This window comes from Salmo salar, chromosome 12 (assembly GCF_965601325.2).
Source record: "Salmo salar chromosome 12, fSalSal1, whole genome shotgun sequence".
NCBI lineage: Eukaryota > Metazoa > Chordata > Actinopteri > Salmoniformes > Salmonidae > Salmo > Salmo salar.
Window position 1 is genome coordinate 84,488,956 of NC_138302.1, and position 24,807 is coordinate 84,513,762.

At 42.5% G+C, this 24,807-nt stretch overlaps 1 protein-coding gene and 1 non-coding gene across 3 annotated transcripts in view; one reads left to right on the forward strand and one right to left on the reverse strand.

Moving 5' to 3' along the window:
* LOC106565754 (semaphorin-3F) overlaps positions 1-21,896 on the reverse strand; it is an 89,884-nt gene extending 67,988 nt beyond the window's left edge. For both annotated transcript variants that reach the window (XM_014133237.3, XM_014133235.3), the window contains exons 1-2: positions 21,502-21,896; positions 17,648-17,803 (exon numbers count right to left, since the gene is read on the reverse strand). In XM_014133237.3, the coding sequence (XP_013988712.1) occupies positions 17,648-17,765 (118 nt within the window). In that variant the 5' untranslated portion in view covers positions 17,766-17,803; positions 21,502-21,896. The remainder of the gene's footprint in view (positions 1-17,647; positions 17,804-21,501) is intronic.
* On the forward strand, positions 2,087-2,159 carry trnar-acg (transfer RNA arginine (anticodon ACG)). The gene has a single exon. It is a non-coding gene; the product is annotated as a tRNA-Arg (tRNA).
* Positions 21,897-24,807: the final 2,911 nt, after the last annotated feature.

Genomic DNA, 24,807 nt, shown 5'->3' on the forward strand with positions numbered 1-24,807 from the left:
TACATGGCCCCGTCCATCGTCCCTTTGATGCGGTGAAGTTGTCCTGTCCCCTTATCAGAAAAACACCCCCAAAGCATAATGTTTCCACCTCCATGTTTGACGGTGGGGATGGTATTCTTGGGGTCATTGGCAGCAATCCTCCTCCTCCAAACACGGTGAGTTGAGTTGATGCCAAAGAGCTCCATTTTGGTCTCATCTGACCACAACACTTTCACCCAGTTGTCCTCTGAATCATTCAGATGTTCATTGGCAAACTTCAGACGGGCATGTATATGTGCTTTCTTGAGCAGGGGGACCTTGCGGGTGCTGCAGGATTTCAGTCCTTCACGGCGTAGTGTGTTACCAATTGTTTTCTTGGTGACTATGGTCCCAGCTGCCTTGAGATCATTGACAAGATCCTCCCGTGTAGTTCTGGGCTGATTCCTCACCATTCTCATGATCATTGCAACTCCACGAGGTGAGATCTTGCATGGAGCCCCAGGCCGAGGGAGATTGACAGTTCTTTTGTGTTTCTTCCATTTGTGAATAATCGCACCAACTGTTGTCACCTGCTCACCAAGCTGCTTGGCGATGGTCTTGTAGCCCATTCCAGCCTTGTGTAGGTCTACAATCTTGTCCCTGACATCCTTGGAGAGCTCTTTGGTCTTTGCCATGGTGGAGAGTTTGGAATCTGATTGATTGATTGCTTCTGTGGACAGGTGTCTTTTATACAGGTAACAAACTGAGATTAGGAGCACTCCCTTTAAGAGTGTGCTCCTAATCTCAGCTCGTTACCTGTATAAAAGACACCTGGGAGCCAGATATCTTTCTGATTGAGAGGGGGTCAAATACTTATTTCCCTCATTAAAATGCAAATCAATTTATAAAATTTTTGACATGCGTATTTCTGGATTTTTTTGGTTGTTATTCTGTCTCTCACTGTTCAAATAAACCTACCATTAAAATTATAGACTGATCATTTCTTTGTCAGTGGGCAAACGTACAAAATCAGCAGGGGATCAAATACTTTTTTCCCTCACTGTAGCTGACCTCTGGGAGAAAGGAGTTGTGTACATGTATGTAAGAGGGCTGTACCATCCTATTTGTTTACGACAGATAGGGTATGGGGTAAGTCCATACCCCATGTTACGTGGCATAACTCCTGAAATATAATGACAAACATCAACTAATAAATGGATAATCCAGCTGGACACATTTTCAGAGGATGTTTTTGGCCCTTAACGTGCTCCCCATACTGCTGAGAGAGAGAGAGAGAGAGAGAGAGAGGAGAGAGAGAGAGAGAGAGAGAGAGAGGAGAGAGAGGAGAGAGAGAGAGAGGAGAGAGAGAGAGAGAGAGAGAGAGGAGAGAGAGAGAGAGAGAGAGAAGTTTGAGATTTAGTCAATTACTAACTGGTAAAAACAACAGAAGTAGCTACCATGAAAGCCAGGAGCGATATGCAACAATCTTCTTCTCACCCTGAAATGAACCAGTTAGAGAGAGATTCCCTTGAGCAGTTGGAGGATAAAAATGTATCACCATCACCATGTCATGAATATTGTCCCCAACACTACAGTCATTGCCGCCTCACACTTTTCCCAGTGCATTGCCATCTCCCCTCCAATGCTCCAGTGCTCAGTACAGTGTCCAGTGTGCAGTACAGTGAGACGGCGGCCTCTTGATCTAAGGAAGCACTAGACTGCTGTCATGAGCCATTGTGGTAATTTGAGTTGGATTAGAGCTGGAGCTGCATTCTCCCTGTATCCAAATGACAAGACAAAGAAGCCTGTGAAGGTCATGGCTCAGTCAAGCTGCACTTGATCTCTGTCTGGGTCACTGCATACAGGCTCTCTCACTCTGTCTCTCTCACTCTCCCTGTCTGTCTGTCCCTCCCTCATTCTCTATTTTTCCGACCATTCCAGTAAACCTGAGCACTTTGAGATGATCCTGTTATAATAGCCTCACTTGCACCGGGATTCTGTTTTCAAGTAGCCTTCCAGCCTCAGCTCAGGTTTAGGGGGAATTATTAGACAACTAATCCCTCTGTACTATTATTCTCGCTGACATCTAAATCTTATCTTCCACAGGGGCAGCGCCACATCCAAGACGGGGCCAGTGGCGCAATGGATAACGTGTCTGACTACGGATCAGAAGATTCTAGGTTTGACTCCTGGCTGGCTCGAAAATATAGTTAGTTGACCAAAATCAAGCTTGGAAAAATACTCTTTACTTTTGCTTCCCTGTGGCTCAGTTGGTACAGCATGGTGTTTGCAACGCCAGAATGGTGTGTGCAACGCCAGGGTTGTGGGTTCGATTCCCAAAGGGGGGCCAGCACAACAACAACAAAAAATGCATGAAATGAAATGTATGCATTCACTACTGTAAGTCGCTCTGGATAAGAGCGTCTTCTAAATGACTAAAATGTAAATGTAAGAATACACCGTGGTTTGGATCTCAATCTGAGAACAGAGCATTGTGTACAACGGGACAAAGCCATACAGGATTTCTAGACCTGTTTATCCTCACCTGTTTTCACTGGTGAGAAAAGCCACCAAATCCCACAGGAAGTGCCAATTATGCCACCTAGAAAAGAGTGACCTTCAAGGGTGAAACCCTGTGGGTCTGTTAGACAGTTTAGTCTCATTGCTTAAGTTTAACCCAACAAGCTGGTGCTGAAAGAAAGGTAGTTTCTGGAAACAATAAATTATCTATCAATTTCTGTATTGTATTTTTGGTGAGAATAAAATCACTTGCTCTCTAAGCAAGTCTGTCTACATACAAGCCATCACTGGGTACTGTAGACTGACTTAGCTAGCAGACTGCTTGGATTTCAGCTCTGAGAAAACTGTATCCACTGAAGAGAACCATAGCAACCATTTTGATGAAAGGAAACAATGAGGTACAGTCTTAATAGCATTCATTTGGAACATGTGCCATCATTTACCCTTCACATGTCTGTGTATTTTCTCTGTAAGAGGCTCAGTGTAATCTTCACAATATCAAAGGCTAACATTGTTTCTGCTTTGCTTTTAATTGATGGTCTGGTTCTGCTTTTCTGTTATTCTAGTTGAATAAAGAGTGAAACTGTGTGAGTGCGTATTTTAAAATTAAAAACAAAGGTGTACAGGCCCCACTGGTCTGGTACCATAGGGAAAAAGTAATTCATATTATCTGGATTGATGGTATTTTCCAACACGGCGAGGGAGCAACAGATGCAACAGCAAACAGCATGGCCGTGAAAGAGGAGCTAGACAGACAGACAGACAGACAGACAGACAGACAGACAGACAGACAGACAGACAGACAGACAGACAGACAGACAGACAGACAGACAACATTGGGCCTCGGTTTCAATCAAGACAGGGCTCTGACAGAATCAGGAACCCGAGCCCAGCGGATGTCCACAGGTGAAAGCCTCACCAGGGAGGGAACACCACACACACTGCAGCTCAGTTCCCCTGTGTGCTAAAAGAGAGCACCATTGCTACTCCAGGAATTCCAAACACTCCACTCCCTTTGCATTTACTGCTGTTCACTTGTCAATGGAAGAGAGAGGGAGTGGGAGAAGAAGATAGGGAGTGGGAGAAGGAGAGAGGGCAGGGCACCAGGAAACTGAACCCCAGAGACAGGCTGGACTATATTTAGACGATACACTGTCACCTTCAGTTTCCCTCCCCAGAATAATCCTTTCGCTACAAGTTAAGTTCCATGCCGAGCACAGTGGGGATTGACTCTGCCTGCGTCTCCTGTTCCTCCATAGAATCTGTTTACATACTTAATGAAAAACACACACACCACACACACACACACTCACTCACTCACACACGTGTGCATGTGCACAGACACCTAAGAGATTACACAACGCGACAGAAAGTGTCAACAAGAGACTTTATCAGCATCTATCATTCTGAAGTTTGGCCCAGATGTTCACGCATTGAGCAACGCTGCTAACTCTTATTTAACCCCAATATATTCCAGAGGGAAGCTCCAACACTTTATCAGCATAAAAAAAGGTGGACCACTTAAGTAAGTGAATTCGGATAGATATTCTCTTAAAAACTACATGGCCATGTGGACTTAGGTAAGCTACTTGCAGACTCAAGTGCCAGCCAGCAAGATTCTATAAAAGCAATTCTATAACCCTGCACTTCAATGACCGCAATTCATGGACAGTCATAAAAACTACAATGTGCTTTTAATGAGCAACACATGAAGATGAGTGAACAGAACAGATTTGCCAAATCCAGAGGAGTCAGAAGCTGATAGTAAGGGTGCAGTACTAATGTCTGGCTGGCACAGATATGAAATGACATGGTGACCACTGTGATGTTTTATTTTGAGAGAGAAAGTGGCATCATCATTCCCCGACACAATATTACAACTGGATTTAAGGACAGTGTGTGCAGAACCACTCCCCCACGTGTGACCCTGTTGGCATCACAAACCCCTCTACCACCTGACGTGGGCGGGGGGAGGGCTGAGGAGATAAGGGGGTGAGGGGGTAAGGGGGTGAGGTCAGGGAGCAGGTGTAGGGGGGGACTCATGCCACCCACCCCTCCCTCCTGTGGGTAATGTGGACCACAGTGGAGGATTAACACTGGTTTTGGAACACAAGAGCTCAATCTACTGACCTAGAGACATAGAGCTTCAACACTCTCTCTCTCCGCCTCTCATACACACACGCACACACACATTTTTGTATACACACAATATGCATCTGACACAGTGAGACTTGCTTTCCTGACAGAAGTGACACTCTTGATGAGTGTATTATGAATCCGAACCTACAGCCCAGAGAGAAGGGAAAGACCAGGAAGTGTTTCCACATAACCACTGGCCTCCAGCGGCCGCTGTTCAATGGTTAACCATTGTATTACAGATGGTCTCTATGTGCCTGACATTTAGTGGAGCACAGTATTTCTCAATAAGTATAGCTGCTGTGGGGGGAAACTGAGGTCTGGGTCAGGGCCAAAGTAATAGCGTTTTTTAATGCTTTGTCAGTCATTACCTCTCTACCACTGCAACAGGGACCAGGAAGGCCTGCTAAATGTAATTAGACAATATAGCCAAACGTTTTCATCTGTGCCAGATGCAAGGGAATGTGGTTTGGTTTCATAGGATCAACAACATGTCTTGTGGTCCATTGGAGTGATAAGACACAGTCAGCCAGTGTGAAGGTGTGGCTGTAAGTGAACCCTTGAGGTGCCATGACAATCAGGGCAACAGGGAGAGACAGGTATGTACTGGAAGCTGTCCATGGAGCTGCTAGCAATGACTGCCTGGAGTAGAGTAGATCATGTTGCATTAGCCTCATACACACAGCCAATAGGCTCTGCTATCACAGATGCTGGCACCAGTGATAATAAAGAAAACCTCCCACAGCAGTAACATGCTGTCATTTATAATCAGGTCAGCAGTGATAATAGGAGTTCAGGATGAGCAAACTCTGTCCTCTAACGTATTCCTAAATGAACAATGGGGCTGCTGTCTGGATTCTGTATGAATGTTGTAATGGTGTAAACATTGACTAGTGGAGGCGGTGAGAGGGAACCACTGGAGGATCAGCTGGAAGAAGAACTGACACCCACATTTATAAAAAGGAAAACAACTACCGTAAATTCGGGACTATAAGCCGCAACTTTTTTCCCAGGCTTTGAACCTCGCGGCTTAAACAATGGCGCGGCTAATATATGGATTTTTCCAGCTTTCAATTTTTTTTTTATCCAAAAAAACACATTCTGTGACGTGCTCAGTTTTTTGGCGGCATGAAGCTTTCATTAGACCAATGAAATTGCCGAACGGGTTAAGGTCAAACAACTTTTTTGTTTACTGTTTAGATTAAATCGAGCGCTCTCAAACTTCCCATCATTCTGATTACGGTAGTCATTTTGTCACCCTCATCATGGCAAAGACACGGAGAAATGCATATGATGCAGCTTTCAAGTTGAAGGCGATTGATCTGGCTGTTGGAAAAGGAAATAGAGCTGCTGCACGGGAGCTTGGTCTTAATGAGTCGATGATAAGACGTTGGAAACAGCAGCGTGAGGAATTGACTCAGTGCAAAAAGACAACTAAAGCTTACTGCTAATTTTAAATTTTTTGTTACAAGCCGTGTTTCGTTAAAGCCTATTTATTTTTGTTACAAGCCGTGTTTCGTTAAAGCATATTTATTTTTGTTACAAGCCGTGTTTCGTTAAAGCCTGTGTAAAGTTAATTTGTTTCAATGTACCGGTAGGCAACTGCGGCTTATAGACATGTGCGGCTTATTTATGTTCAAAATATTATTTATTTTTTAATTCAGTGGGTGCGGCTTATATTCAGGTGCGCTTAATAGTCCGGAAATTACAGTACTGGTAAACAGCATGGACAGTATTAAGCTGCTTCTAATCCTCCTCTGTTGTTGTTCAGGTTCTGCGGCGTTAACCCACTGGCAACTAACACTTTACATTACAGATACAACACTACTGGACTTCAAGGGCATTGAAAGTCCTGAGTGCAGGGCTTTAAACCCTGAAGGGAAGTTTATAACCCCGGCAGCACCCGAAATAGACAGAAAGACGGAGCCAGAGAGTAAAAATAGAAGCCTGCTGTTACCTTCGAGGCTGGACGAGGACGGTGCAGAGGAGAAGTGTGAATGAAAGACGGGGGCAGTCAGTCAGTGTAGCTTCCTCCTACTCTAAAACACCTACCAATGGAATTCCCGATCCCAACCACGGTGGTCAGTCAGTGAAGCTTCCTCCTGCTCTAAGACACCGACCAATGGAATTCCCGATCCCAACCACGGTGGTCAGTCAGTGAAGCTTCCTCCTGCTCTAAGACACCGACCAATGGAATTCCCGATCCCAACCACGGTGGTCAGTCAGTGAAGCTTCCTCCTGCTCTAAGACACCGACCAATGGAATTCCCGATCCCAACCACGGTGGTCACAGTGACCAACATTCCTGCTCCTCTTCGTGGATTTGGTCCTGGATGCCAAAAAGGGAGTAATCCCATGTGATGTCACAGCATTCCCAAGCATTCCCACCATACCCCATAATTCCTACTACACTTGAGAACAACTGTTTCAAATTCCATTAACCCCGCCAGGGAAAAGGTGAGAGGGAGACCGTGTGTAGAGGTAGATAACTTCAAAAATATTGCAGTTAGAAGCTAGAAACAGCAAACACAACCAATGATACGTATGTGAATATACATACCAGTGTGCACCATGGTCTTGTCAGCACATCTCACAGCGGGGGAGGGCTATGTCACCGCCACCTAGCCTGGTCCTGTCATGTTATTTACAACTGTGGTACCTCTTGACCCTGTGCCTTTGTTAATTCTCACCTTAAGTTTACTTTGCCTCCTTATCTTAGCAGACAAATGTAAAGAGCCTGTGTCCTAGAGGCCTTGCTGGGATAATATAGACACTAATGGCTTTTATTCACAACTCACACTTTCTGTAAACATATGCATACAGCATCTGCAATGGTTTCACAATAACAATAAACAAAAGCTGACGTTCTATTTGACAAACAATGAGTATTTAGTGAGTCATAGTAAGCTACGTATTAAACAGCACAGCTGTAGCCAGGGTTCATGTGTGGTTTAAAACCTCAAAAGGCTGAGCCATAAGCAAGGATCACCCATAATGGATGAACAATAACATGTCTCTGTAGCTCAGTTGGTATAGCATGGCGGATGCAACGCCAGGATAGCGGGTTCAATTCCAGCGACCACCCATACCTAAAAAAAATGGATGCATGCATGACTCTTTGGATAAAAGTGTCTGCTAAACAGCATATATTACTACTAGTGTCATCATTGTTATTATCATATTATGTCAGAGGGGGGATATGAGCCAACAAAGTAGGGTTATGCTCATCTGTCATGCAGGGGAATTCTATACCAAAACATAATGGAGAAGCGTCCCTGGAGCAATGCCTATCAGTGCATTTGTTCGTAAAAATGATTTGTCATTCTCCATGTGTATTGTCAAACTGCAATACAACACTGGTAATCTGTGAAACAACACAGATAGGGTTAAATCTGTTGTAATCTGCTGTAAATGGATTTACAAGGAGCCTTACATGTAAACAATCACTTATTAGTTGTCATGTTGGAGGCCTGTATTCTCTCAAACAATACTTTTGCATGGTAATTCATTGGCTATCACTTTAGTAGTGGAGGGCTTTGGTTTATCTTAACTTTCTCCAATAAACCCAAACCTGGAATAATGCCTTTACACTGAATGTATTACATACCGTGCATTCGGAAAGTATTCAGACCCCTTGACGTCTTACACATTTTGTTACGTTACAGCCTTATTCTAAAATTGATTAAACAGTTTTTTCCTCATCAATCTACACACAATACCCCATAATGACAAAGCAAAAAAAAAGACATTTTGATTCTTTAGCAAATTTATAAAAATAAAATATCACATTTACATAAGATTTCAGACCATTTACTCAGTACTTTATTGAAGCACCTTTGGCAGTGATTACAGCCTCGAGTCTTCTTGGAGTTTCTCCAATTCTTCTCTGCAGATCCTCTCAAGCTCTGTCAGGTTGGATGGGGAGCGTCACTGCACAGCTATTTTCAGGTCTCTCCAGCAATGTTCGATCAGGTTCAAGTCCGGGGTCTGGCTAGACCACTCAAGGACATTCAGAGATTTGTCCTGAAACCACTCCTGTGTTGTCTTGGCTGTGTGCTTCGGGTCATTGTCCTGTTGGAAGGTGAACCTTAGTCCCAGTCTGAGGTCCTGAGTGCTCTGGAGCAGGTTTTGATTAAGGATCTCTGTACTTTGCTCCGTTCATCTTTGCCTCCATCCTACATTCCCTGCCACTGAAAAACATACTGACAGCATGATGATACCACCACCATGCATCACCGTAGGGATGGTGCCAGTTTCCTCCAGACATGACACTTGGCATTCAGGCCAAAGTGTTCAATCTAGGTTTCATCAGACCAGAGAATCTTGTTTCTTATGGTCTGAGAGTCCTTTAGGTGCCTTTTGGCAAACTCCAAGCGGGCTGTCATGTGACTTTTAATGAGGAGTCTGGCCACTCTACCATAAAGGCCTGATTGGTGGAGTGCTGCAGAGATGGTTGTCCTTCTGGAAGGTTCTCCCATCACCACAGAGGAACTCTGGAGCTCTGTGAGAGTGACCATCGGGTTCTTGGTCACATCCCTGTCCAAGACCCTTCTTCCCCGATTGCTCAAATTGGCCGAGGGGCCAGCTCTAGGAAGATTCTTGGTGGGTCCAAACTTCTTCCATTTAAGAATGATGGAGGCCTCTGTGTTCCTGGGGACCTTCAATGCTGCAGACATTTTTTGGTACCCTTCCCCAAATCTGTGCCTCGACACAATCCTGTCTCAGAGCTTTACGGACAATTCCGTCGACCTCATGGCTTGGTTTTTGCTTTGAAATGCACTGTCAACTGTATATATAGGTGTGTGCCTTTCCAAATCATGTCCAGTCAATAGAATTTACCACAGGTGGACTCCAATCCAGATTGTAGAAACATCTCAAGGATGATCAATGGAAACAGGATAAACCTGAGATCAATTTCGAGTCTCATAGCAAAGGGTCTGAATACTTATGTAAATAAGATATGTTTTTTTCATTTTTTGGGGACAAAAAAAATATCTAAAAACCTGTTTTCGCTTTGTCATTATGGGGTACTGTGTGTAGATTGAAGCGATTTGTATTTGCATTTATCCATTGTCGAATAAGGCTGTAACATAACAAAATGTGAAAAAAGTCAAGAGGTCATCCAACAATTTCTAAGATTTTATTTAGTGCCAATTCATATTAGGAAATCAGTCAATTTAAATAAATAAATTAGGCCCTAATCTATGGATATCACAGGACTGGGAATACAAATATGCATCTGTTGGTCACAGATACTTTTTTTTTAAAGTAGGGTCGTGTATAAGAAAACCAGTCTGTCTCTGGTGTTACCACCATTTGCCTCATGCAGCGCGACATCTCCTTCGCATGGAGTTGATCAGGCTGTTGTTTGTGGTCTGCTGTCCCACTCCTCTTCAATGGCTGTGATAAGATGCTGGATATTGGTATGAACTGGAACACGCTCTCGTACATATCGATCCAGAGCATCCCAAACATGCTCAATGGGTGACATGTCTGGTGAGTATGCAGGTCATGGAAGAACTGGGAAATGTTCAGCTTCCAGGAATTGTATATAGATCCTTGCGACATGGGGGCGTGCATTATCATGCTGAAACATTAGGTGATGGCGGCAGATGAATGGCACGACAATGGGCCTCAGAATCTCCTTACAGTATCTCTGTGCAATTGTGTTTGTTGTCTGTAGCTTATGCCTGCCCATACCATAACCCCACCGCCACCATGGGGCACTCAATTCATAAGTTGACATCAGCAAACCGCTCGCCCTCACACGATGCCATACACATGGTCTGCGGTTGTGAGGCTGGTTGGACGTACTGTCAAATTATCTAAAACAACGTTGGTACAGAAATTAATATTAAATTCTCTGGCAACAGCTCTGGTGGACATTCCTGCAGTCAGCCTGCCAATTGCATGCTCCCTCAACATTTTAGATATCTGTGGCATTGGGTTGTATGACAAAACTGAACATTTTAGTATGGCCTTTTATTCTCCCCAGCACAAGGTGCACCTGTTTAGAGACAAAACAAAGGAGATGATCGTGGACTTCAGGAAACAGCAGAGGGAGCAGCCCACTATCCACATCGACGGGACAGTAGTGGAGAAGGTGGAAAGTTTTAAGTTCCTCGGCGTACACATCACGGACAAACTGACAGTGTGGTGAAGAAGGCACAGCAGCGCCTCTTCAACCTCAGGAGGCTGAAGAAATTCGGCTTGTCACCAAAGACACTCACAAACTTTTACAGATGCACAATCGGGAGCATCCTGTCGGGCTGCATCACTGCCTGGTACGGCAACTGCTCCACCCACAACCGTAAGGCTCTCCAGAGGGAAGTGAGGTCTGCACAACGCATCACTGGGGGCAAACTACCTGCCCTCCAGGACACCTACACCACCCGATGTCACAGGAAGGCCAAAAAGATCATCAAGGACAACAACCACCCGAGCCACTGCCTGTTACCCCGCTATCATCCAGAAGGCGAGGTCAGTACAGGTGCATCAAAGCAGGGACCGAGAGACTGAAAAACAGCTTCTATCTCAAGGACATCAGACTGTTAAACAGCCATCACTAACATTGAGTGGCTGCTGCCAACATACTGACTCAAATCTCTAGCCACTTTAATAATTCAAAATTGGATGTAATAAATGTATCACTAGTCACTTTAAACAATGCCGCTTTATATAATGTTTACATACCCTACATTACTCATCTCATCTCATTACTCATCTCATACTGTACTCTATACCATCTACTGCATCTTGCCTATGCCGTTCGGCCATCGTTCATTCATATATCTTTATGTACATATTCTTATTCATTCCTTTACACTTGTGTGTATAAGGTAGTTGTTGTGAAATTGTTAGATTACTTGTGAGATATTACTGCATGGTCGTAACTAGAAGCACAAGCATTTCGCTACACTCGCATTAACATCTGCTAACCATGTGTTGCACCCTCGACAACCACTGTGATTATTATTATTATTTGACCATGTTGGTCATCTATGAACATTTGAACATCTTGGCCATGTTCTGTTATAATCTCCACCCGGCACAGCCAGAAGAGGACTGGCCACCCCTCATAGCCTGGTTCCTCTCTAGGTTTCTTCCTAGGTTCTGGCCTTTCTAGGGAGTTTTTCCTAGCCACCGTGCTTCTACACCTGCATTGCTTGCTGTTTGGGATTTTAGGCTGGGTTTCTGTACAGCACTTTGAGATATCAGCTGATGTAAGAATGGCTTTATAAATACATTTGATTTGATTTTATGTGTATGTGACAAATAAAATTTGATTTGATTTGATTTAATGATCACGCTGTTTAATCAGCTTATTGATATGCCACACCTGTCAGGTGGATTGATTATCTTGGCAAAGAAGCAATGCTTACTAACAGGGATGTAAACCAATTTGTGCACAAAATTTGAGAGAAATAATAATTTTGTGCATATGGAACATTTCTGAGATATTTTATTTTAGCTCATGAACACTTTACACAGTGGATTTATATTTTTGTTCAGTATAATTCACTGTATTCTCCAGTTTTCCAGGTAGAGTCTGACTTATGGCGGTAGACGGGTGGAGACATTACCCTCTTGGGGATTGTTGGCGACAGCAGTCTTGTCTGAGCTACCCCCATAGAGTGCAATTGATTATCTATGGCGACTCACTTCTCTTTATGCCTAAGTTAGGTTGGCCATTTAAATGAGCTGTGAGGTATTGATTACACAGATTCCTATTAGCTTTCCTAACTGAAGCGGACTTCACAGCTCTGGCTATCAAAGTCCTTCACCCTGTCTGTGATCGTGCAGGGCAGGAGACAGTGATAAGCCTGACCGAAGTCTACCCTTTCAGGGCTCTTACCTCATGCTTTCACTGGCTACAGATGATGGCTAGACTTGCAATATCCTCACTATTGTGGTTCAAAACATTTAGCTCCAAAACATACCTGTTTGTGCAATATGTAAACCTTTCTAACATTCAAGCTTGAGAGTGAATATCTTGAGACATACTAATGCTGAACATTTTCTCATTTACAAAAGCAGAGCTTCATGCTCCACATTTGGCTTCATATAATTGACACTCAGTCAGTAGGCCAGACCAGACTGCATCATAGAGATGTAGGATCTTAATTCCACCAGTATTGTCGTAGCGAAATAATCCTGCAGCAACAGAATTTGAACATGTAGTCCATAATGTTGCTTGATGGGTGGTTAAGCGATTAGCTGGATAAAAATAAGCTACATGAAAAGTGCAATCATGTTAATAAACCGTGTGTTAGTGCTGGTTTTCTGGGAATTTATGTAAATCACAAAGCTCATCTGCATTTCCTTAAGTGGAGGAAAATTCTCAGCAACAAAAGAGTGATCAAATGAAGAGCTTGCATCTGTAGGTGAAGTTCTCTGGGGAAGCATTTCACCAAAGTAGAAAGAAAAAAACAATTAAGAGGTTCTTGATTTACTCTCCACGTAGGTACGACCTGTTTAATGGGCAAGTGAGGGCCTCTTGTGTAAGAGGTCACGGTCCTTAGCGCTTCTCGGGAGCAGCAGAGTAAGCAGGTTTTGGCAAGCAACCAACCTCACAATAGTTAGAGACCAGACCATTAAATAACCAAGAAGGGATGTCAGCTTAAAGTTTTTAATTTGGGATATGTTTAATATGATACGGCACCATTATACGGCACTTTCATAATGAGCATATCATACATAAAAATATATCAATATAACAGCGGCAGTCGATGCCGTTTAAGATGAGGGAGGACGACATATTGGATGACTGTAATTTATATTCCATTCACACAGTTCAATGTAACAGCGATAGGTTTAGGCTACTACAAGATATTACAATTTTCCTACAACCATGATGAGGTTGCTACAACCTAGCCTATGAATTAAAGTTTAAAACGTAGGTGCACACATTCAGTACCGCCTTGCACACTCTTGCCTGCATCTAACTGATCTAGGGTGTAATCATTAGTCCAACAGTTGCAAACAAGAGTTTCTATTGGACAAATTCAGGTATGTTTATTCCAGTTTCGTTCAGCTTGCTTCAGTTTAAGAAAGTTTTTTAACAGAACCGGCAGAATAAATACACCCCTGATCACGCGTAAACACAGTTCACTTTCATAGCAGCCACGTTGTATTCCTTCTCGCATCAATGCGCTCTACTCCTCTCACCTTACCCTTTGCTTGTGAACTTCAATGCACAACACATCAGCTGTATGTGACCAGGAGAAAAAACCTTTCCAAGCCAAACCATATCATAACCGCTACACACAGCCTACATCATTATCACCATATTAGCTAACGTCATACTCAACATAGCTAATATAATTAATGCATTAGTAAACCCGCTAGAATCATGCAGTAACGTTACAGTGTACAGTCAGTAAGCAGTTTAGCACATACACCAGCGGGGCCCGGTGGCAATAAATTAGTCAAACCAAAATCTTACCTTGACTTGGAAGAGTTTCAGTGTTGTGTTTGATAGTCATAGCCAGCTAGCTAACATAGCATCCCTCTGTTTGAGCAGGGTGTTTGAGTAGGCTAAACTAGCTAGCTGCATTTGCTAGATAAGTAAGTGAACCCACGACTGCATAGCCAGGCACGACTCCAACACCATCAATAAGTTTGCAGATGACACAACAGTGGTAGGCCTGATCACCGACAACGACGAGACAGCCTATAGGGAGAAGGTCAGAGACCTGGCCAGGTGGTGCCAGAATAACAACCTATCCCTCAACGTAACCAAGACAAAGGAGATGATTGTGGACTACAGGAAAAGGAGGAACGAGCACGTCCCCATTCTCACCAACAGGGCTGTAGTGGAGCAGGTTGAGAGCTTCAAGTTCCTTGGTGTCCACATCAACAACAAACTAGAATGGTCCAAACACACTAAGACAGTCGTGAAGAGGGCACGACAAAGCCTATTCCCCCTCAGGAAACTAAAAAGATTTGGCATGGGTCCTGAGATCCTCAAAAGGTTCTACAGCTGCAACATCGAGAGCATCCTGACTGGTTGCATCACTGCCTGGTATGGCAATTGCTCGGCCTCTGACCACAAGGCACTACAGAGGGTAGTGCGTACGGCCCAGTACATCACTGGGGCCAAGCTTCCTGCCATCCAGGACCTCTACACCATGCAGTGTCAGAGGAAGGCCCTAAAAATTGTCAAAGACCCCAGCCTCCCCAGTCATAGACTGTTCTCTCTACTACCGCATGGCAAGCGGTACTGGAGTGCCAAGTCAAGGACAAAAAGGCTTCTTAACAGTTTTTACCCCCAAGCCATAAGACTCCTGAACAGGTAATCAAATGACTACCCGGACTATTTGCATTGTGTGCCCCCCCCAACCCCTCTTTTACGCTACTGCTACTCTCTGTTTATCATATATGCATAGCCACTTTAACTATACATTCATGTACATACTAGCTCAATTGTGCCGACCAACCAGTGCTCCCGCAACTTGGCTAACCGGGCTATCGGCATTGGTTCCCACCACCCACTACCCGCCAACCCCTCTAATTACGCTACTGCTACTCTCTGTTTATCATATATTCATAGTCACTTTAACCATATCTACATATAGATACTACCTCAATCAGCCTGACTAACCGGTGTCTGTATGTAGCCTCGCTACTTTTATAGCCTCGCTACCGTATATAGCCTGTCTTTTTACTGTTGTTTTATTTTTTTACTTACCTATTGTTCACCTAATACCTTTTTTGCACTATTGGTTAGAGCCTGTAAGTAAACATTTCACTGTAAGGTCTATACCTGTTGTACTCAGCACACGTGACAAATAAACTTTGATTTGATTTGAAACTGATAGTGAAACAAAATTATGAAATCTCTCTCTCTTGCTTCTCCTTCATTTTGGAAGAAATGAATTTGTTCAAAACTGTTCAACTATTGTCTTTCTCTTTGAGTCAACTACTCACCACATTTTATGCACTGTAGTGCTAGCTAGCTGTAGCTTATGCTTTCAGTACTAGATTAATTCTCTGATCCTTTGATTGGGTGGACAACATGTCAGTTCATACTGCAAGAGATCTGATAGATTGGAGGACGTCCTCCGGAAGTTGTCATAATTACTGTGTAAGTCTATGAAAGGGGGTGAGAACCATGAGCCTCCTAGGTTTTGTATTGAACTCAATGTACCCATAGGAGGACGAAAGCGATCTGTTCTCCGGCTAGACCGTTGTTCTACCATACAGACTGCTGCTGAGGCTACTCTAGACCTTCATTGCAAAAAGTGTGTTTTAATCCATTATTTGGTGACGTGAATATATTTTGTTTAGTTTTATCTAAAAAGGATAACTTTTTTTATGTTTAAGTATTTTTTTATGAAATTCACTGAGGAGGTTGGTCCTCCCCTTCCTCCTCTGAGGAGCCTCCACTGCAATATAAATGTTATGCCGTGTCAAAGCCCATAGCCAAAACATCAAAGGGTGCCATAAAGAGAAATCTCAAACTTGTTGCTAAAAATCTAGTTAGTAAGTACGATCTATAAAAATAACCTACATCGCCAGTCAATAGTAAATGGATCCCTGAAACTGTAGTGAATAATTAAAACACTTTAATGCAAGGTGGAAAGTGCAGCTGCTTTGTCAATGTGGGGTTTAGAAGGTACTAGAAAAGCAATTAAGTGGGTGAATCACAATATTGAAGGGGGAAAAGGCTCTCTCCAGAGCTTAGGAGAAAAGCAGAGTCAGTAGACTGTGAAATGCATCATGACTGGGTAGCAAAACAAACAGGTAAGCAAGAGAGCCAGGTTCTCCTCTGTGTCTGCTCATCAGCAAACAATACTGCTGGATTTGCCAAAAAAGTATTGCAGGTGAATAAAGAGCGGGCCACAATTTCAAACGACACACTTCTGAGAATTTAAAAAAATAATAATCATGTATCCATTCTAAGAAAAACAATCAACCGAAAAACGAAAAGACCAACTTTGTTGATGCAGTTGAGTAAAAGTAATATATTTGAAGATATTCAACTAGAGAACTGGGTATATTGATATTTGGATAAAAAAGAATGAAAGAAATGCTGAGCTCTGGATACGTGTTCAGTGATGTGTTAAATCTGACTTGATTAAAGAGGGAAAGAACCTTTAATATTGAACTGTGCCAGCCCAGGAGTCCTGGGAAATGGAAGCCAAAGCAAACAGGGGCACTGCTCAGTCCCTTAGCGCTGCTACGGCTGCTAATCGCAGGCTAGATTGGAGAGAGGGACAGACCTTAGGGACAAACAGCGCTCTGCTTGGTTGAACCAGGCAATTTGATCTCAGTAATACCCGCTACACGCTCCCTCCAAACCCCACAACCCCCAAGCCCTACCCCACCTCATCTACATGGCCACTGAAGTGCATGAACAAAGCTCTGAGATGTGTCATTCTGTAGAGGGACCCCTGATCTGATAATGACCATGATAGTGTTATCATTACATGCTAATATGCTGCAGGCAAAGTCTTTTTAATGCATCACTTTCACCTTTAGATTGGTTCTTCTCCATTACAAAAACATCAGAGAATCTAATCATGTTGATTCAAGGACACGTAACTAGCATTCTGTATCAGAGGGAAAAATGTTCTAAAAAATACACTGTTGTCTTTGTTAACCTCAATTTGAAGCTTTTTTTCTCCTTTGTTTATGTTTTTAATTATTTGTTCAATATAGTAAAGTGGAAGCAGTTGCTGAGAATGACCCTGCCAGAATGTTTAAGAGAGGAAGCAAATTAGAATCGCATGATTTGTTAGTGGTCACTATGACGGATCTGCGGTGCAACATGACTCATGACCATGCTGGAAGTTCTTCCTATGGAATCTAGAGCACTTATCAAGGCCAGAATCGTCCCATTTATCTGATTATCATATCATCAGTCACACAAAGGGTGCACACACAGTGCAGAGCAGTAGAAAACAGAAAATGCGGTGATTCTTTTAATGATGCCACACAACGGGAGGAAGCTATTAGAGGAGAGAACTACATGAATTCAAGACTCCAGATAGAAACCACTAGGGGGTAGACCAGAGATGTTTGCCTCTTACCTTTGAAGGAGATGAAGACGCGGGGTGAAGCATGAGGGTCGTTGATGTTGTGATTGCACAGAGCCCCGACAACCAGGGCCAGGAGCATGTGGACCTTCCACAGACCTGCCAACAGCATGGTGAACCAACCTCCAGGTAAAGAACAATCACAGAACACTGGAGGAAAGAAGAGGTCAACAATTAAACATTTGAAAAACGTTAGCTGCTAAAAGTATTACACAGTGGTATTTACGATGATAGCTTCTTTGTGAGAGCTGTGAACATCTGATGTTCCATCACTGATGTTTAGGGATTACACCCAGACCATTGGACCTTTCCAAAGTAGAGAATCCAATTCCATTTGGCCAGGGTCGTATTTGACATTTACATTTACGTCATTTAGCAGACGCTCTTATCCAGAGCGACTTACAAATTGGTGCATTCACCTTATGATATTCCTTTGACCTTTATGTTTTCGTGACAAAATGATGGGAAAATCAAGCTGGTCTCCTCCATTGTTCCCTGCCTCTTGTGCAAGAATATGCTGTTATCTTCTAGTCCCACCAAACACATTCCTCTTTCAAGATCACAAACCCTGTGCACTTCTCTGTAATTATGTAGTCATATAATGTAAGGTTATACCTTGTCTTCACACAATCCAGAGTGAAAAAAATCTTGTCACTGGTGTAATCGCACCTCTACAAAATAGAATACAGTATTGAAGATAAAATCAACCAGAGTCTTACCAGAACCACTGGGATTGTTGATTGAAACTGTAATAACATATTGATAAAATGTAGCAATGGAGCCATACCTAAAAGGAATGGGCAATACACTCAAGTTATAAAGGGTAAGCAGAATACTGCATGCTTTATTAATGGTCCAATGCAGCCATTTTTATCTCAATATCAAATCATTTCTGGGTAACAATTATGTACTGTGATTGTTTTCAATTAAATGGTAAAAAATAATCCAAAATAGCTTCTTAGCAAAAAGCTATTTTTCAAGCAAGAATTTTGCTAGAAATGTCTGGGCGTGGCCTGAGTGAGGGGTCTAATTGGACGAGCCTAATGGGAGGGATATGTAACCTGAAACCTGGCTGTTATTGGCAGAGAGGAGGGCAAACTCTCTTTGTTATTGGCCTATTAACTTATACCAAAAAAACACCCATGCAAACAAGCTGAAATGTTTGGTGGTCTTTTCAAACAACTCTTACACTAAAAGGGAATTATGATCTTTTTCACAAATTCACAGTATTATTCCAAACCTCAGTGTGGAAATACATATAAAACGCAGGAAAATCAAGTTTCGACTGCACTGCCCCTTTAAGGGTAGTACGGTGTTGCCTAGACTTGATACAACAACAAAAAAACTGCCAAACTCAAATCTAGGGTAAGTCTTATTATTAGTCTTATTTCATGGCTTTAACAGTGTAGGGCAGATGCCACTGTGGTTATGTGCACCATAATAAAGCACGGATCCATGGATGTTCAGGCTTGGCCAACAGGCTCATGCCATCTACTAGATACAGTGTCCTGCTCTTATGGACACTGTCAACCTTCACATTATCCTGATTCCCACAGTCAAGGAGCTATAGCGCTATTACTTCAGCTATAACAGGCAGTTTCTGTGTCCCATAGCCCAGGGTGCTATGACATCACATGTACCTTGGATTCAGTGAGTACACATCATCAATGTACAACGTTTACATTTTGATGGCTATACAACCACTCTGCATGTGATTGCAAGTGTAAAGGGCACTTCGACCACAAACACAACATGCAGACTGCTAGAGAGCTGGGCCAGAGCCTACAGCTCAAAAGAGGTCCTTTAACCAAACGGGTTGGTTAGGGTGGATTTATGAGTATAACCAGCTGTTCAAACCTCAGCTATTTGTGGACAATTTGTTAACCGGGCAGCTGTTTATTCTGAGTCAGGGGCTGATTCCTTCACACAAGCAAATTAAATTAAACAATCAACTATTTACAAATAACATTTCAACAGACACACACACCACACAGACAGACATCAACACACGCAGGAGCACACACACACACACACACACACTGTTACACACAGACGTGCATGATTTTCCATTTGTACAATATCCTAGGAATTCTAATTTGATTAAATGATCTAACAGGTCCAGACCCAATGTCTTCCTCTTTATGTTCTTTATGTTCTTGAAGTGCAACAAGTGTAATAGCAGTGTAATAGCGTGGGCCTACACTTGAAAACATAAACATAAATTCGTTAGAGCTAAATATAGGAATGAAGCTCAGTAGCCTTGGCATGGTTCTCATCAAAGGATTAAAATGTAGAATAAACATGACACCTACATTAAGGCATCTCATCCCCCACCCACCCCATCGGTTCATTGGCATGTCATCCCTTTTACATTAGGTAAGTATTTTTTGTTCAAATGTCGACAGACTAACCTATAATAATATATCATTTTGTACGGTTCCTCGCTAATGCATTTTATCAGAGGTGTTGCCTAATTGTCTGTTCTCAGTTCTTGCATGTGTTTTTGACAGCAAACATTACTTATTGCTGTATCGCGAATCAAGACAATTACCACGTTGAGCATGATTTACCGGCCGAAAGACGGTAAAGACCACTATTAAAACTCGCTTTTAGCCACTCACCCTCTGCTTGGTCCAGCGGCAGCCGCGCTTGAAAATTCAGCGGGCTATTGGGATCGTATACTAAAAGTAGGATTTCATACTTTCTGCATTCTTTCGGGTGTGGGTATGCTACATTGCTTTCTTAGAGAGGTGTGCGCTTCTAATGATTTGTGCACTTTTACCAGAGACAAAATAACCTTTGTGGATGACTAAATCCCGTACGTATTTTTATTCTAAAAAGAAAACACCTAGGCTATTGCAGAATCAATGTGAACAATCGTTGAAATATTATGCTATATTGAAAACTGGAGACACTCATTATCAATACTACCTGTGTTGAGTTGTGCGACATAAAGCTACTAATTTGTCAGGTAGATCTGCAGCTGGTAACGTTAGTTGTTCCAGCACATGAGTGCACAGGGGGAAAAAAAGAAAACTCCTTTAAAGCGTGGCACGGCTCCCGAGTGGCGCAGTGGTCTAAGTGCAAAAGGTGTCACTACAGTCCCTGGTTCGATTCCAGGATGTATCACATCCGGCCGTGATTGGGAGTCCCATAGGGCTGAGCACAATTGGCCCAGCGTCGTCCGGGTTTGGCCGGGGTAGGCCGTAATTGAAAATAAGACTGACATGCCTAGTTAAATAAAGGTTAAATAAAAAATATTTTCTAAATGGTAAAACTCACTGACATGGCATGTCATACACGTTTATAACAAAGTCGAAGTGCCCAGCATTGGCTGTCACACTTAAATTGAAATGTACATTATTAAAGCCTAATTTAACTAGCCACATTAAGCTGTTTTTCATACAGGCTAAGCCTAATCAACAACAACAAAAATGTAACAGTTGTAATGTAAGTACAGAACTTATTAGACCCATTTTGTCACAGCTGTTTTGGAGCAACAACATGTTCAATGTAACCCACCAGTAAATAATGTCAGTGCTGTGTGCAAATTGTAGGCTGTTTGAACGCAAAGCTTTACCCTTACAAAAAAGTACTGCAGTTTTTAAACTGCAGTAAAAGTGCAGTAACTGCAGTCGACTGTGGTATTTTGGACGCAGCTGAACTGCAGTTATATTGCTCTCTAACTACAGTTACACTGCAGTTATAACTGTAGTACACTAGAGTAAACATTTTTTATTTTGGACACAGTATTTGCAGGATACTGCAGTAATGATTCACTCTAACTGCAGTTATAACGCACTCAGACTGCAATCTTTTTTCGTAAGGGTAACGTTATGAATAATTACCTGATTGTCACTTTACTCTCCACAAATAACTTTGAGACCAAGTCCAACCTTACAAGTCATCGAAAAAACTAACAGAATTCCACGAAATCGTTCGCCTCTCGTCTCCAAGTTTAAAATGTATAAGATCCGGGTGCCGTTGCAGGACAGTCTTTAGAGTTACACCTGAGCCCGGTGTGTTTATTGCTGCCCAGTACAATGCTCATGAGGAGCAGCTGAAAACGTCTCTCCAGATCAATTTCGTGAAAGTTTAATGACGAGTTGTGACAGGTCCAATGTGACAGATCCCGGAAAACCGACAATTTTAAGTATTCCTCTTTGTCTGAAAGTCGTCTTCACACGCAGAAAGTGTTCCTGGTAAAAGTGCATTCGCTCCTGACTGCTGAGGAAACGCGCTGGCAGGTGGATGCAATGCCTACACTTGCGTTAAACACACCCACGGGGCGGGAAGTACCTTGGCTGCCGCCGCCCATTCCTCCCGCCTCTAGATAATCAGTCTGATAGAACAGACCGGACTATTGTGGTGATTCATTGGTCAACAGTGTCAGTATCCCTCAAACCAGATTGACTCCACATTTATGAAAAACACACACACAATTAACGCTTTGGGCTTTGATAATTTGTTCCCACATTCGGAAAGTATTCAGACCCCTTGACTTTTTTCCACAGTTCGTTATGTAACAGCCTTATTCTATAATGCATTGAATCGTTTTTTCAATCTACACACAATTCCATTAATGAAAACAGGTTTTTAGAAATTTTTGAAAACTTTTAGAAAATTATAAACGAAAATATCACATTTACATAAGTATTCAGACCCTTTACTCAGTACTTTGTTTAAGCACGTTTTGCAGCGATTACAGCTGTCATTGTAAATAAGAATTTGTTCTTAATTGACTTGCCTAGTTAAATAAAGGTCAAATATATGTATATATTTTAAATAGTCTTCTTTAGTATGACATTACTAGCTTTGCACACCTGTATTTGGGGAGTTTCTCCCATTCTTCTCTGCAGATCCTCTCAAGCTCTGTCAGATGGATGGGGAGTGTCACTGCACAACTATTTTCAGATCTCCACAGAGATGTTCGTTCCGGTTCAAGTCCGGGCTCTGGCTGGAGCACTCAAGGACATTCAGAGACTTGTCTCAAAGCCACTCCTGCGTTGTCTTGGCTGTGTGCTTAGGGTCATTGTCCTGTTGGAAGGTGAACCTTCTCCCCAGTCTGAGGTCCTGAGTGCTCTGGAGCAGGTTTTCATCAAGGATCTCTGTACTTTGCGCCATTTATCTTTCCCTCAATCCTGACTATTCTCCCAGTCCCTGCCGCTGAAAAACATCCCAACAGCATGATGCTGCCACCACCATGCTTCACCGTAGGGATGGTGCCAGGTTTCCTCCAGATGTGGCAATTGGCATTCGGACCAAAGAGTTCAATCTTGGTTTCATCAGACCAGAGAATCTTGTTTCTCATTGTCTGAGAATCCTTTAGGTGCCTTTTGGCAAACTCCAAGAGGGCTGTCATGCACCTTTTACTGAGGAGTGGCTGCCATCTGGCCACTCTAACATAAAGATCTGATTGGTGGAGTGCTGCAGAGATGGTTGTCCTTCTGGAAGGTTCTCCCATCGCCACAGAGGAACTCTGAAGCTCTGTCCATCGGGTTCTTGGTCACCTGCCTGACCAAGGCTCTTCTCCCCCTATTGCTCAGTTTGGCCGGGCGGCCAGCTCTAGGAAGAGTCTTGGTGGTTCCAAACGTCTGCCATTTAAGAATGATGGAGGCCACTGTGTTCTTGAGGACCTTCAATGCTGCAGACATTTTTTGGTACCCTTCCCCAGATCTGTGCCTCAACACAATCCTGTCTCAGAGCTCTACAGACAATTCCTTCAATCTCATGGCTTGGTTTTTGCTCTGACATGCACTGTCACTGTGGGACCTTATATGGACAGGTGTGTGCCTTTCCAAATCATGTCCAACCAATTGAATTTACCACAGGTGGCCTCCAATCAAGTTGTAGAAACATCTCATGGATGATCAATGGAAACTGGATGCACCTGAGCTCAATTGCAAGTCTCATAGCAAAGGGTCTGAATACTTATGTATGTGAGGTATTTCAGTTTTTTATATTTAATAAATAAGCAACATTTTCTAAAAACCTGTTTTTTCTTTGTCATTATGGGGTATTGTGTGTAAATTAATGAATAATATTTTATCAATTTTAGAATAAGGCTGTAATGTAACAAAATGTGGAAAAAGGGAAGGGGTCTGAATACTTTCCGAATGCACTGTATATCATATAACCTTATGTTATCCTATATAAGCAGCTAGTCAGCTACTGTAATTACAGTGCTGTAGCCTACACATTGTATGGGCCTAGGTGTAGACCATACCTGGTAGACCTTACCTGCCCACAGGGCTGACTGCCTAGTCCTTAGGATAACGATATAATAAGAAAATATCAGCGATTTAACCTCTTAACCTGTTAGGTTAACCTGATCAAATTTCTTTTCAATTTTTGCCTAAAATGAAATACCCAAATCTAACTTCCTGTAGCTCAGGACCTGAAGCAAGGATATGCGTATTCTTGATACCATTTGAAAGGAAACACTTTGAAGTTTGTGTAAATGTGAAATGAATCTAGGAGAATATAACACATTAGATCTGGTAAAAGATAATACAAATAAAAAAAACATGCATTTTTTGTTGTTGTTGTTTTGTTCCATCATCTTTGAAATGCAAGAGAAAGGCCACAATATATTATTTCAGTTTAGGTGCAATTTAGCAGTGTATGTGCAAAGTTTTAGACTTATCCAATGAACCATTGCATTTCTGTTCAAAATGTTGTATCAAGTCTGCCCAAATGTGCCTAATTGGTTTATTGATACATTTTCAAGTTCATAACTGTGCACTCTCCTCAAACAATAGCATGTAACTGTAATAGCTACTGTAAATTGGACAGTTCAGTTAGATTAACAAGAATTTAAGCATTCTGACCATATCATATGTCTATGTCCTGGGAAATGTTATTGTTACATACAACCTCATGCTAATCACATTAGCGCACGTTAGCTCAACCGTCCCGTGGGGGGGTCACCGATCCGTACTTTCTTACTGTATGTTGGAACATACTGTACCTGACTGACTGACTGACTGCAAAACAGTCTTGGTCTCTGTTTTCCTGAACACTTTCTTTGATGTTGGAATGTGGTATATGGTCACAAATGAAGACAGACAACCACTAACTAAATAGTAGGAAGGCATACACCATGCCATACTGTACATCAACAACAATAAAGATAAAATACAGGTAAAAGGATA